Here is a 15,881-nt window from a genome sequence, read left to right as displayed (position 1 = left end):
TGGCACGTAAAGCCCCATAATTTCCTTTTCTCAATTTATAGGCCGTATTGTTTGTAAAGAGTAATTGTGTGTATTGAAGAACATAAAGCAGGATTCTTGTCCCATTTTTCCTCGCCATCTAGCCTGTCTACCCGTCGAAAGGAAGTAATATTTGGTTTGGTACTTTAAGCTTACACTTTATGAATATTTACTTGGTTGAAGTTCTTTATTTGTAGACCCCCCCTCCTATGATTATTCTTGAATGAAGTAGTTACTGTGCAACTAAAGCTGTGGTGACCAGAACAATGTGGTGACCACAATGATGCATTGTCCTGTGTAGGTTTGCAACAGCCGTGGGAACTGCCATTGCATGGTGGGTTACGCACCTCCGTACTGCAATTATCCAGGACCTGGTGGCAGTTCAGACAGTGGTCCTGCATCAGACCCCTCAGGTACCTACAGGCTTACACTCTGGCATAAAGCTCACGAGAACAGTTGCCCTATGGTAGAGGCTGAAGGAGTTCTTTTACAGTTGGATGTGCTAGTGCTCTTATTTACCTAATGAAATTCACTTTTGTACCTGAACCTAATGCTTTTGGAAACCTGGGTTGGAATAACATAAATATCTTCTATGCATACTATTGCCCTTTATCACTGATTTGAACACTGTCAAGCTGCCATTAAAGGAGGATTGGCCATTCAGTACACTGGATCATCAGAAAAATTAGAAGAGAAATGGAAAATTCAATTTTACCTGCTCTGCTTAGTCACTTGTTGAGTGCTTGCAGCATGGCAGCTACAGTACATAGCAGGATGTGGTCCTGCAACATGGACACATGTACTATCACGAGAAAGTTTCTAGACCACAACTGTAGTGAAAGTTTTTGGACTATTAAGCTGCCACAGTCATGAATGTTCATCCTTGATGTGCAACATGGAACTGAAGCACGTTTGCTGAGCAGGTTAATATCTCTCAAACTTAGATGAATTTGCCTGACTGTATGAAGTTACAGCATAGTACCATGAGGACAGAGTGCCAGCACATAACCTTAAATGCAGTGTTGACATTATTGTTCTGTGGTCATATTCAAAACAAATAGTATAATGTGAAAGCCTTGTTTGTGTGCTGCATTCAGCATCTGACTGCCACCTAAACTATTCTTTGTGTTGTCGTTGTTGGTGCTGGTGGAATATAATTTTCTCAGCGTTTACAGGTACCAACAATGAATGCACATTCAGGATTGCATCCTGAGGCAGCCACCATTTGCCCATGCATGGCCACATTAAGTGGATGTTGTGCAATTAATTAACATCAGTGTAAAATGCTTTATGCCAACAGTGATATCAAATTTAATAAGTGCTGATATAATACAGCTTGTCTAGAAGGCATTATGCTTTGCAATATTGAGCTCAAAACAGAGGAGTTCATTTTGTTCACAGCAGTGGCCAGCAATGATGCTGGCCTCTACGACTGTCTCAGATGATAAAAAAATGTGGTATTGAGGCAAAATAATTTTTACTGACCAAGCTTCATAGCAGTGACTGACATCAGAATTTGTGATAATTGGAATTATTATTAACTCAAGTTCCCTATTAGCTTGTTCAATAATGACTTTTGGAGCATGTTCGTGGTTGCAGAATTGAAGTCAACCAGTACTCAAAGCATAACCTTTTGCTAGAAACTTAGTGCCTAGCACCAGTTTTGAGAAATACAAATTCAACATGTGCTATGAAATGCATTGCTGTTTCACTTCAGTTTTCTTTACTGCATTTTACCATCCATTACTTTATTGTGAGCTACTTTATTACCTGTGAAAATCGTTAATAATTATGAGGGCTCATATATTGCACTGGCATAAAATACTTAATTTTCACTGAGCAAGAACAACAAGGGGATAATGTTTGAAGCAATTACTCTTAACAAGTGTTTCTTATTTTAACTTTTCTTTCCTGTATCTTGTAATTTTCACTTGCATATATGACCATCACTTACAACAGCCTCACAGTCATCCAACAAATGGCTCAGGTGATGCTTCTGAAATGGGTGCAAGACAGCAACTAATTTAATATGCTAGGTCAATTTTTCTTTCATTGGTAGCCATTTAGTACTGCCCCATTTCGAACATGATTTCAGCAATATTGCTTAAGGGACCGTTCATTGATGTATTGGCGCTCTCTTTAGCAAGTGACAAAACAGCCTATAGTCGGGTACAACTTTAGAAAAAAAGGGAGGCCCCACCCCAATGACTGAAGTGTGACAGCCAATTGCCTCATAACTAAAGCTCAAAAAACCGTGCTTCTAAACCGCGTAATTCTCGGTATAAATAAATACTTTTGTATTTTGATTGCTGGTTTGGTAGAGCTGTCATGATTGGAATGCTGCAGCACATGCCGGATCGCGAAAGAAAAATAATCCCGTGCGTTCTACAACGTCTAGCGTCGTCTGCTTTTTAGCTTCATTGCAAGGGATAAAACCAGAAAGAGCGGCTCTGGGTGGCTTTTGCACTGGTTTACATGTACACGGCACATTTGCTACTTGTTTTCCAAGCTTAAAATGAATCAGTTGTTCTTTAACAAGTACTTAAAAAAAAAAGGAATTTATCGAAACCATTACAAACCTGGGCAAGAAGACGATCGAGGCAGGAAAGGTACAAAAATGCTTCATTCATTGTTTTAAATAAATACTCTCGGTTTTAAATAGCATAACAGCTGTATTTTTTGGTTTTGTGTTTTCACAAACTTATTTTCAAAAATATGATAGGTGTTTTTTTACAGCGACAAAGTGCATGAACACGCCCGCCGCTAACATTAGGCAGCAGACTTTGGCAAACTTTCCTCGTCGTAGCGTCACTTTGGAGCAAAACAAAACGCCATGGAACAAACACGCAGGATGTTTGTTTGTAGCAGTGTGTCGCCGCAGGATCCTGTTTTCAGACGAAGAGTAGCGCAGAGTCAGCGATGCTCGCTGCACTCTTTCGTCACCAGATCACGACTAAGAATAAATGCACACGGCACAAATGGTGCATTGTAGGCTCGGGATAATATTTCCGGCATGATAGACCACCAGAAACAGTTTAGGAATTCACTCTGACGAGGGGCAGACGCACACGACTGACGCAACTCAGCCTAGTTCGAAGCGCGGGCGGCCATCTTCTCCATTGGCAGGGCCACCGGCCATCCGGATCATGACGTCAGTCTACAGTGTGCGCCCATTGGTGGAGGCTTGCGTGCATCCGCCTTGGAGGAGTAAATGCCCCTTTTTTCTAAAGATGTACCTGACCATAGTCTCAATCGAAAGTGATCCGCTGTGCTTATTCAGTTTTCACTGGCAGCTACCAACAGGTTTCTTCAATTCAGAACAGACAAGGCAATAAAAATGTAGCAGCAGGAATGTACCATTCCAAAGTCTTGTATGTACTTTTGAGAGGCAGCTTTATTGCATTGCTGTGCCAGTTGATTAAGTTTTCTTTGCCGAGACATAACAGCCGAATTGTGAAAATTTAAGTAGAACCTCGTTCATACGTTATAAAAAGGCGCGAAAAAACATACTAACTGAGAAACGTATGGTCCAAAGTAACAAAAAAATTGGACAGACTCGGCTGTAGTTAACATCTATGTAATGCGAAGCGTAGCGCGAATCGTTGTGCATGAGGCATGAGACAGCGACATCGACCTGGTAGGCCTCTGGCGGCCGGGGACACGTACGTTTTGTTATTTTCCTATTGTGCAGTGTTTAAATATGGCAAAGGGAAACCAAAACAAAATCGAGCTGGTGGGCAACGCCGGATGCCGCTGAAGCGAAACGTGACGTTCACATTGCGCTGCCTGCAGCAGGCGTGTTTGGATTATCGCCTACTAAAGGTGTGCAGTACACTAACAACAGCACTACACCCTATGCGCTGTAAGACGGATGGGTAAAGATGCTTATCGCAGCGGTTTGGTGGAATAAGAAACTGAGTGCGCACTGGTCTTTTCACGCGAAACGAAATGGGTGGGCAAGGATTGCGGTAAAGCTGCTGCGGCGAGCGGCTATACAATGTTCTTGATTGTTGGCGTTTTGCGCATTTTCTTTTTTACATGGGATCTAGTGGCTGGAAAACGTATCATACGATCGCAGTTTGGCAATGTACTGAATGTTGGTGTTTTCCGGGAATGTATGAACCGGTAAAAAATAAGCATAGCTATATCGGGTAAATTTTTGTGTTTTCGATCGTGAACACTGGCGGTGGGAAATCATATGTAACAGATATCAGCAAGGCTCTATTGTACATTGATATGCACAATGCCACGCTGACATATCAGCGCTAAGGTCTCAGTGAGAAATAAAAAAATATGGAAATTTGGCGTTCACTTTTTTTTCTAATAACTAGCCTTTTACCATAAAATTAAATAGAGTTTTGAAAGAATACTTTATCACTCTAAACTGATTTAGTGCTCCTCTTTAGTGTCACTTTAACAGACCATCCTCATCACTGCCAGTAAAGCAGTCAGCTAGCAAACCCTTGAATTCACCCCCTTAATTGCACCGTCTCGCTGATATCAGTAGTGAGCTGCACATATTCTTATTAGATCTGAGCAACCTCTGTGTAGGCGGTATTAGCCAGAATTTCCATGCCCTATATTTTCATTGTTTGCTGAGCAGTATGCTACTAGATTACTAGTACTAAATCCTGCTAACTATACATCTGTGTTAGATAGTGGTGAGTAGGTTAGCTGACTCGTATTGCTCTTCTTTTCTTTCAGCTGGTTACAGTTTTATGGTGTCCATGTACATAATTTTCCTGTGCATCGTGCCTCTGGCTGTGATCACCAGTTTCTCCATCTACTACTTCCGCCGCCACCTGAAGACGTGGTGGATGACAAAGGCTCGCAAGGCAGCAATAAAGTAGGTCAACTGCTTTTTGTCACATTGGATTATTTATCTGAGAGTGATTTGATAACTGTTGCACATGTGGTATGTTCATGAACTGAATTCAGGAACTCTGGAACTGAATGGCAGGTGACTACGAAAAGTGCGCACAGTCACAGAGCAAATTCTAAAATAGACCACAGGCACCATACTGTTTGTTGTCAGGTTAATGTTCTCATACATAGCAATTGAGCTATGTTTGCTCTAAATATAGTCAGTGCTACGATCTGACAGCTTTCTGCTGTAAGCCAAAAAAATGTTCTTCGTGGTGACATTTTCACTACCTGTACCACACAGATTACTCCAGGTTACTTGAAGTGCACACAATATTAAGGTATCTCTAGTCCCTTTCAGGCTTCAGGCCTAGCTAGGAGCAGCTGGCATTGAAAATCATTGGTGCTTTCTTGAGGATGTGTGTGCATGCAGCCACAAATGTGGGGGCACTCTCACAACAGTAAAGTTGTAGAAAAGAGGAGCTTGGAACAGGTCACAATGTAGGCACATAAATGTGCCGAGTCTTTGAAAGAAAGCATTAATTGTGCACTGTTTTAGCCTTGTTCAATGCTGTCTCTCTCCTTCCCCAGGAGTCGTGCCCAGCAAGTGGGCCTCGACCGGCGTGGAGGTCGGCCCCTGTCCAAGTTCAGCATTGATGCTGAGGCTATCAAGGCACTCAACATCTCGGGCCCAGTAACCCAGCACATGGCTCCGCAAGAGCCACTAGTACCCAGCGCACCACCATTGCCGCCATCACAGCACCAGAAGCCACACCGCAGTGTGAGCCGTGAGCGTGGCAGTTTTCGCAGCGTGGACATCTCTGGACCTGTGCTGCAGAGCTCAAGCAACAGCCACATAGCTCCAACCCGGCCAGCACCTGCCAGACCTGCACCTGCCCGGCCTGCCCCAGGGCGTCCTGTGAGCGTCCAACGTGCACCCTCCTGTCCATCACAGGTTGGTATTTTCACCACAGCTGTGGTATAACTGTCTTTCACAATAGCGAAACAGGCAAAACAGCTTTCTTTAAGCAATGCTTTTATAATGCAGACTTCTGTTAATTGAACTCCAATTTTTCGGTTAATTTGATCCTGTTAACATTTCTTTGAGACCAAACTTTCATTATTTCTATCCTGAATTGAGTCTTCGCTGGATAATTGGAACTTGGCTGGTCATAACGCGCTGCTCGATTCCTATGATATCTCAGTGGTGACTTCAGTAGTGGCAGCGTTCGTCTCGGCAATGCGTAGAGTACGCAGAATGCGTCGACCATGTGCCATCTTCCGTCGAAAACGCCTATTTTCGGCCTTTCTTGGGAAAATATTGAAGTGAAAACAGTAGCTCACTATGAATTATTACTGTGTTTACCCGATTCTGACATGCAATTTTTTTTGTCTAAGAAAATTCATCCGAAAATTACTTGAACCAGTGCTGTCCAGTACGAAACCAAAACTGCGTTTGCGCTGTTTGTATGGTTAGTGTGTGCTAGAACCTCTCGTGAGTGGCACAACCTCAGCCCACAGTGGCCTGACGCATTTTGTGTCGCCAGTAGCGGCGACACTGCAGTAGGCAACTATTGAAAATGCAGTGCAGGAAAGCTCATTGTGCATTGAGCACACCCACTCTGGAATGCGCGTCAGGTATCTGACCAGGCCTGCGCTCTTGCAGGCCGTGCATAGATCCACGGTTTACATGACGTGTTCAATAGTTAGCAATGACAATGCCACCGTTGTGAGCTGCACTTCGTGAGACACGAGCTACAAGGCGTGCGATGCATCAGTCGGCACACTGCCCATATATTCTAGTTCACTGTAGTACGGTTACTACGTAACGCGACTGTATTGCGGTGGAGCTGACTTTAGGAAACCAGGCCGCCATTGTGCAATACATAATATACCTTTGCCCACTTTTCTTGCTAAAAAAGTCGGGTGCGTGTGAGATTTCTACTTTGTTTCGGAGCTTTAATGTCATTTAAACATTAGTTTTCTATTTTGTACTCGTAAAAAGTTGGCACACATTTGATTTGGGGCACGTTAGAATTGGGAAAGTACTGCCAAATAAATCAGTGGTGTGTTTTGGCGTTTTTTCTGCATCTTGTTTCATTCAACCTGCCAGATAACTCGACCTATTTCGTTAATCCTGTCGGGGTTGAATTAACAGAAGTCAACTGTAGTAGTAAAAGCTGTTTTGTACTAGGCATGATTAGGGACTTTTGGAGCAGGTAACTTTAAAAGTTAGTTTTTCAATTGCATGATATTATGTTAAAGTCAGTAAGGTCTCTTGCTGCCAAAGTAGAAAATGCTAGATAGCTGACCATTCGAAGTGTCTTTCCTAGGTATTACTTTAAACTTGATGCTTTTGTGTCCCAACTACCTTTCTTACTTAGTCAAAACTTCAATGCAGTGATCTCTGGACATTAATTACTGCTGGTTTTCTAGCTAGAGTATGTTCCTGCTTGTTCCTTCAGTTTATTAAGTGCACCCTTCCACACCTTATTCCCACGTATCTGGACTGGCCAACTTGATCATGCACTGTGCTTTCATTTATCACATGCACCCTTGCTGTACAACTTCATGCAGGGGAGCATGCGTGGACGCTCACGTGTAGCACGCTCGGCAAGCCAGCGCAGCAATGGTCCTCGGCCAGCACATCCACCGCCACCAAGGCCTCCTGCACCCCCTGATGGGTCCCTGTATGATGACTGCACCGCAACTCTTGAGTTTGATGGCACTCCTCTTGCCTTTGTGCATGATGATACGAACAATTCACAGCGCCCACTTCCAAATAGGCCACTGCCTGCGCGTCCTGCACCGGTCAACGCGCGACCTGTGACAGGAGTGGCTGCACTTGCACAGAAATTTGAGAGGAATGCGACAGAGTCTTCACAGCCACTTCATGGGAGGGCACAGCCCATGGCAGGGCAGCGGTCTCACATGACAACACTTTCTTGAGCATCTGTCATGGCACACTGGCATTGTACATTGCATCAGCATGTTGTTCATTGGCCTGAACTTGTGAACATTTTAGAGATAGACAGCAAGGCACCTGGGGCCATGTATTCTAGTGATTTTTGCATTTTCCATTCTTCTTGCCCCTCTTCACTGGCTTGGATGATCACTCGCTGATAAGAAATGAATAGAATTGGAGGAAAAGAAACCTTACAAAATATGACCCGTGTGCATCTTGTACACACAGGGATGTAGGCTTAAACATTGCTATGCAGCCACTGTTTGCTATGGAAGCTTATTACAGATCTACAGATCCCTACTGCTAGCGCTCAGTCTACGTAACAGTATTGGAGCCTTGCAGATTTCATATTATAAATTGGTGGCTCTCTTAAAAAAGCAAGGGACCAGATGCTGCTAATTAACGTCTTGTTCGGTGCTTCTGTTTTCATTTGGACACATGCAGAAAGTAGCATCCTGCAGTAATCTTGCTGTAAACTATGCCTAAAAAGATGCAGTGTGACATGTTATTGGACAAAACCAGTTGTGTTTATTTTATGCACATCAATAATTGCATCCTAGTACAGTAAAACCTCGTGAATACGTAGTTGGCGGGGAACGTGGATAAGGTACGCACTAAACGAGGTACTAATTAACCAACAATGGCAGATCAGTGGCTATAGACTTGCCGGCCAAAGAAGGCCCCTCCCACTTCTCTGCAAATGCCCTCAAGATGGTCAACACACTAGCTGTATTCTCATCCATGGCTTCCATGACGATGACATGGAAGTGATAGAAGCTATGGGAGCTACGATGTTTTCATGTCATTATCAGTGGCGACTGCAGTCCAGGAAAGGTCTGTGCGCCGCAATTTTGCTATCTGTGGTCTGTGCACCCAGCATTTCGCCAATTCCACGCTTGTACGCACTGAAAAACGAAGTAATTACTACACACTAACTGTTTCACATGCGTTGAGCAACAATGGCTTAAGCAGTAGGCCAATACATTAGGTTTAATAGCTACCGGGCGGGCGATACATCGCAACTATATTTAAGCCGGGATTTTCTTATTAAGCGGGTACGTATTCAAGACGTCTTACTGTACTTGCATTGTAATGCACGACAACTTTTTACTGGGATTAGTTACGCAATACGAGGTCTGTTAGAAAAGTATCCGACCTTTGGCCGAAGAAAAAAAACTGGCATAACTGGAGTGTTAGAAACCTAATCAGCCTCAAGGTAGTCTCCTTGGGACTCCACACACTTCTCCCAGCGGTGCTGCCATTGTTGGCAGCATTCCAAAAAGGCCTCATTCGGAATGGAGTTTAGCTCAGCTGTCGTTGCAGCCATAATGTCCTCTCTTGTCTGAAATCGCGCTCCTTTCAATGGCCTCTTGATTTTGGGAAACAGCCAGAAGTCACAGGGGGCCATATCAGGAGCGTAAAGAGCCTGTTGAACTACAGGAGTCTGGGTTTTCACCAAAAAAGTCTGAATCAAGTGCGAGGAATGTGCAGGTGCATTGTTGTGATGGATGCTACAATTTCCTGTTGACCACAACTCCAGTCTGTTGTGCCGCACAGCATCACATCAGCGGTGGAGGATATCCCTGCAGTACTCTTTGGTGATTGTTTGACCCTGTGGTGCGTACTCGTGGTGTACCACACCGTGGGAGTCAAAGAAAGCAGTCAGCATCACTTTGACGTTTTTGCACACTTGGCGGGCCTTCTTTGGTCTTGGTTATGTGGAATGCTTCCACTGTGACGACAGGGATTTGGTTTCCGGGTCGTACACGTACACCCAAGACTCGTCACCAGTGATTATGCTGTTCATGAAGTCGGGGTCACTGTTTGTGGAATCCAGCATGTCCTGTGAGGCTTCAACACGAAGTTGCTTTTGCTCCACCGTGAGCAGCTTCGGCACGAATTTTGCCACAACTCTCTTCATGGCCAAATCTTCGGTCATAATGGAATGTGCAGAAAAAGTGCTGACGCCCACCTCTTCTGCAATTTCTCGGATAGTCGCATGACAGTCCCGCATCACCACAGCATTCACTTCAGCACTGACCTGGTCATTTCAGCATGTTGATGGCCGTCCGGAACGTGGCTCACTCTCCACCAATGTGCGGTCGTCTTTAAACCGGTTGTACCACTCCTTAATCTGTGTGCTGCTCATAGCATCATCACCGAAAGCCGTCTGAATCTTCCGAATGGTTTCCATTTGGCTGTCACCCAGTTTCTGGCAAAATTTGATGCAGTAGCGCTGCTCCAGTCGCTCCGCCATTTTCCTTTTAATAAAAAACCGACGATAGCACTGTGCACTACCTCACTCAAACGCTGCGTCCCAGCGACTGACGCTATCGGCAGGCGGGAAAAAATTCGCGCATGCGCACGAATGTTCAAGGTCAGCTGGTGCAAGCGTGCTTGTTCCATATCCATCAGGTGTTCGCCAAAAAAAAAATAAGGTCGGATACTTTTCTAACAGACCTCGTACATTCAAGGCAGTGAACTTGGCAAAAAGGGCACGGTGCCAGTCACATAGTTCTGTCCTCTGCGTGGAGTTTCTTTCAAGCATGAGTGGCATTGTTGGGTTAAAGCATCGCACACCTAATGCGAAGATGTCATTTGTTTAATTTAATTAGTAAGTACGTGTACAAGTCATTTCCCTTATGTTGTCCTTGCTGTCTTTGTTGGCTTCTCGTGATACGATTAATAAAACTCGGGCCCCTCATTTAACCTCCTTTCTTCTCATTGTTAGGAGATGCACTTTTAATTTTGCTGGGAGGTGCCTCGCTGCATGCGCTCTGACATGAAATGGTTAAAAGGCATCTGTTGAAGTGCGTGCCAACTGTTTCATTGTTGGAATGATTTTGGCCATCTGCTGCACTATAACCTTCAGTTACCATTGTATCCTAAGTCATTGCCCATCCCTGAGAGTTCACCCAGCCTCGTTTTCCTGCAAAATGTCATTATCATGAAAACTACATCAAGAAACCGCCCACCCTGTGGACAACTCCACTCATAGCCATTGCAATAACATTGTATAGCTGCTGTGCGTGGAATTTTCTTGCCAGTTTAGTTTTCCGCACTGAATGTGAAAGCACACATGTAATACAGTTAAAAAACCTCGATATAACAAGTATTTAATTTTTCATAACCCCTTGTCTATAGAACACCATGTATTTGGAACCTCAATTGAGTGGGTGCAAGTTGGCAAGATCGTCTGGACCGTGACTGCGCATGACTGCAAGTCCAGCCGAGCTCATACGCAGCCTCGCACCCTGCTTTAGAGGTAATCTGCCGCGTGTGCAAAGAGTAGGCGTGCCGAGACCGCGTGGCACAATGTAAACTGTCTTACCACGCGTTTAGTATTGCAGGCTGCGTAATCTCAAGTTTCAGTAACCCATTGGAGCGAGAGGCAGCCGAAGCATTCGCTCTCCGCTGCCGGCGCTTTTCTTGATAGCGCTGTCCCAGTGCAGGCAACGCTATCAGCAGGCGGAGTGCAAGCGAAAGCGTGACTGGCTTCGCTTAATTCGTACCGCTGAGAAGGTGTTGTCGACGTACATGGCATGAAATCGTATCATTCGTCACCGACTCCAAAATTTATCAAAATGAATTGTTTTGTCATTGAAATTTGCTTTTTTCGATTGCGACTGAAAAATTGACCGGCGACTGTACTTATTTGCATAAAAGGTATAATGTCAATAGAACAAAATTTCGATATAACTAAGCAAATCGCGAATTTTACTGACTTCGTTAAGTCAAGGCTTAACTGTATATGCAAGTTGAATCACCGACTGGCACCCACATGTGATTCTGCAGCAGTTGCAGAGCTTCTCAACCAAGAAAATTTCAAAGCCACCTGTCATGAAGCCTTGTGTGATAGCTTTAATGGGGCAACTTGCAAATGAAATGTTTTGCATCATTATGGGTAGTCTATATAAAGCTACACTACTGTTTGTGCCCAGCTTTTTTTTTTTTTTTTGTGCTTGTTTCATTAACTTGGATGCACCATTCCTGTTTCTGTGCATATTACGTGTGATGGATGGGGGAGTAGATGGTGACTCAAAATATTATGGTATTTCTTGTGCGGCCAGCAGTCATAAAAATAGGCCAGGTTTTCTTTTTCCTTATTTGTTCTATGCCGGTTTTATCTTTTATTTTCTTTCATTTGTTTCTCAGCATTTCTAGCATAACACTTCTAGGCTGAGAATAACATTGTGAAAATTTTCATTCACCTGTGCATGATTCATTTATTATGCATTGCTGTGCATAATTACCCAGTGTAACAAGTTAAAGCAATGCATAATTGTAGTAATCAGCTCAGTTGGGTATTTATGCAAGAGCTGATTGTCAATGCAAGTCATTGATTGCATTAAGATGCGAGCCGTATTCAGGTGTTGCGTTGCTAGTGCTGATGCAAAGGGCAGTTATATGAGCCGAAGTTGATAATGGGCACTCAAGGAATTGTTGCACTCAGGTGCAGAGGGATCAAATCGGTCACTCAGCCAATAACCTACTTTTGTTAGCTGTATCACGCGCATGCACACACAAACACACACACACACACACACAAAGTGAAGTTCACAATGCATCACACTTTCAGTTCATTATCACGAATGCCAACACACATGCTGGTTTCTGTTGTTCAGTGGTAAACTTTCTTATAATACTCTCAGTATTAGGTGTCCTCATAAGTTTTATCACACCCGCCGCGGTTGCTCAGTGGCTATGGTTTTAGGCTGCTGAGCACAAGGTCGCGGGATCGAATCCCGGCCACGGTGGCCGCATTTCGATGGGGGCGAAATGCGAAAACACCCGTGTACTTAGATTTAGGTGCACGTTAAAGATCCCCAGGTGGTCAAAATTTCCGGAGTCCCCCACTACGGTGTGCCTCATAATCAGAAAGTGGTTTTGGCACGTAAAGCCCCATAATTTAATTTTTTTTAAAAGTTTTATCACTTCAGTTGTTAGCTAAAAAAATGGCGGAAAGTAATGCTGAGAATGAACTGAAAAAAAGATTGCAAATATACTCAGGTGGTGTTTACAAGTGTTCCATTTTAGTCCACATTATCATCTTAAGTCATGCCTTTTGCGCCATCTGGCAAAAACTGCCATTGTATGCACAGTTTGTGAGAACACAGTTTGCATATGACAGACGAGTTCACATAATTTTTAACATTCTGCAGGGTGGTGCTGGTTTTGTCTGGTGCAAAAGCTATGCCTCGTTAATTGTGCGTGCCAGTGTGCTCATCACAGTTTGCTCTGACATGCAGGAAGTCTTGTGAAGTGAGTGAGTGAGGCACCCAAGACCGTTGCCCAGTGGAGTCCCTGTACATAGGTGACAGATACTGGTGTGTGCAGTGCAGTGTGGACAGAAACACCAATATTTGGTGCATAATTGGGCTGTGCCCTTGGTTTGATATTTGTATGAATTGCACTGGTATTAGTTGAAGTTGGTCGTTTAGCATCGTGTTGAGCCAGAATCTGAACTCATCAGATTTCTGCATTGAATAGTGCAGTGGTGGTTGATTGTTTTGAGAATGCACTCCTACTTAAATGTTCTGCCATGGTACAAAGCTCATTGCATGCTGTTTTAATGTAGTGTGCTTTCAACCTTTATAGTCGCATGACAGTTTGCAAGGCTTGAAAAGCCCTACAAGTAGTCTTGCACCATAATGCCTTTGAATGAATGCTGCAGTGCAAACTCTGGAATTTCAATTATCAGACGTTTCTACTGTTGATCGGATTGCTCCCACATGGCAGCCATTTGGCATGTAACCGGTAGTTTAAGATTTGTCTGTGTTAAGTGCTTAAATAAGAAGTGTCTGAATGTGTTAGAATGCAAAGAATTTAGGTTTTAGAATTCCCATTTCTGAACGTACAGTGCAGCAAAGCTATCTACACAGGAGCCTTACCATTTACCATAGAGTGGCTTTATAATGTTGTTGCGATTGTAAAGCGAGCCAGACCAGGGCAAACATTTTGGATGTAGCAAGTGCAAGCAGTGTTTAGTTATGCAATGTGTGAACAGTATTGCAGTGTTGGCCATATTGTGTGGAAAGAAGTTATTGTATCAACCAGACCACGCTGCACAATATTACTTTCTCTAGAAAGCAGACATATTGGAGGATCCATGTTAACATTTCTTTTTACCAGTATTAGACTTATGACAAAACAAAAATAAGGTGATGTGCATGCTAGCTTCTTGCAGTTCTTTGTATGTGATACAGAGGTAATCTAAAGTTGTGATCCAAGCGCACAACAGAATGGCACTACGTATGTAGAAGACGGCAAGGCAAGCATATGCCCAATACTTCTAGGTTCTGCATAAGTGATCCTCCTGCCACAACTTCTTGCTGTGCGTGTTTGTTTCTGTAAGTGCCTATTTATAGACATTATGCATCTATTCATATCTTATGTTTTTCATCTGTGAACAGGAGACATGTGGTTCCTTAAAGAAAAATGTTCTGCCATTTCATCTGGATGGCATCTGCAGGCCAAGCATTTCTAGTGCATGTGGCAGTTGTTGCAACACAGTGCTGTCATAGACTAGACCAAACCATGACTTTAATAGCGTTCAGTCTTGCATAAAGTTTTTTTGCCTGTGTCTGTGTGCAATATAGACAAGCTGCACATTTTTTGTGCAGGACTACCACTAGTGCAGTTTCAAAGTGTGAATGTCACAGTTTTATTTTGTTCTTGTACATATGTATTTACTGTGTTGAGCAAACGTCGCTTCTGTGAACAAGTATATAAATATATATATATATATATAGACTTATACATATGTACATAATAAACTGTTTATTTATGAAGTGTGTGTTGCCCATTTTTACTCGAAAGAACATGATGGGGTTAAGGTTGCAAGAACAAGAAGCATACAGGAACTTTGAATCCCTTTTCCTGCCCTGCAAGTCCCTTATGTTTTTGTCTCGTATAGTTCGTTGCTTCGATCTAAATTGAAATGTGTGGCCTACGTCCCTTCGACCAGCATTGCTGAAAACCAGTCGCCCATCATGTTGCGATAAAAGACATGATGCGTAGACTGCACAGTACTATTGCACAACAATTTCATTTTAAAAGTATTGGTGAAACAAAATATTGTAAAGTGCCATGAAAGGTTTTGGCGAACCTGGATAACATGCCTGCAATTACCAGTTTAGAACTAACAAAATCAAAACAAATCCAAGCATTATCATCAAAAGAGAACCTGCATTGAGTATCTAAAATAGTGCTATGTTAGAGTGCAGATCGCTATTATTGCATCTACACTCTGCAGAGCTTTCAGTAATTTTTATCATATATATGCTGCAATATTTATTGGAATGCTAACTCACAATTTCTTCATCTAAAATCACTGGAGCATTTAAGAGATCTGTGCAACATAAATTTGTACTGGGAAACATGAAAAACCAAGCTTCATACTTGGTAACCATAAAGACGAGGAGACCTTCATGGTTGCTAGTGCACATAGACTGCACAGCACGTTTTTTTCATTAGACAGAAGTATGCTCCAAGACTGAAAGTGATTCAGAGGCATATGCAACCTACGCTAGCACCCGGAATTCTTGAAAAGTTGCAATTGTACTAGCAGTTGCGGAGGCAAAGCCATCATGGTTGCTAGTGCACATACAGAGCAACTTTTTTCACGTTCCAAGAGCGTTCATTAAGTTCGTACTATCAGTACCATAAGTAGATATCAAAATGAACACACGCCTCTCTAGCTTTAGCAGAATAAAATAATTGTATAATATGTACCGCAGGACACTGCTAGAGCATCAGGAGAGTTAGCTGAAGCATGGGCAGTGACGCACTTTCTGCAAAATTTGGACACCAGTCTGATACATGCCAAGCTGGTGGCATTGTGCAGTGACCATCGCCGTACGGTGCCTGTGTTCATTCTTTTATCCGCTAACCTCACATTCCGCACTTCCGAGCTCTGAACTGCAATCATGACATGCACCTATAAGGCTATAGTAAAATATTCTGCTTTTGTTCGAAAGTGTGAGCAAAGGCTTAGCGAAAAGGAAATTTGGCTCGGAGTAGACTTGCAGCCTGA

The 15,881-nt window shown here is 43.3% G+C and overlaps 1 protein-coding gene and 1 pseudogene across 5 annotated transcripts in view; one reads left to right on the top strand and one right to left on the bottom strand.

The window, feature by feature from the left end:
- Nucleotides 1-14,637, top strand: part of Meltrin (disintegrin and metalloproteinase domain-containing protein meltrin) — a 134,616-nt gene extending 119,979 nt beyond the window's left edge. The window contains exons 18-22 of one of the 5 annotated variants that reach the window (XR_008608440.2): nucleotides 320-431; nucleotides 4,723-4,864; nucleotides 5,473-5,836; nucleotides 10,991-11,111; nucleotides 13,096-14,637. Coding sequence is in view for 4 of the 5 variants with exons in the window: in XM_050193759.3 (XP_050049716.1) it covers nucleotides 320-431; nucleotides 4,723-4,864; nucleotides 5,473-5,836; nucleotides 7,459-7,830 (990 nt within the window). In the remaining variant the exon portion in view is untranslated. Of the gene's footprint in view, nucleotides 1-319; nucleotides 432-4,722; nucleotides 4,865-5,472; nucleotides 5,837-7,458 lie in introns of all 5 variants that reach the window. The other 4 variants (XM_055061306.2, XM_055061308.2, XM_055061307.2 and 1 more) reach the window with 4 other exon arrangements.
- Nucleotides 9,561-10,103, bottom strand: LOC126545786 (protein GVQW3-like; annotated as a pseudogene).
- Nucleotides 14,638-15,881: the final 1,244 nt, after the last annotated feature.

Source organism: Dermacentor andersoni, chromosome 1 (genome assembly GCF_023375885.2).
Source record: "Dermacentor andersoni chromosome 1, qqDerAnde1_hic_scaffold, whole genome shotgun sequence".
Lineage (NCBI taxonomy): Eukaryota > Metazoa > Arthropoda > Arachnida > Ixodida > Ixodidae > Dermacentor > Dermacentor andersoni.
The sequence above is the reverse complement of the archived record's forward strand: the minus strand, read 5'-3'. Positions and strand labels throughout refer to the sequence as shown.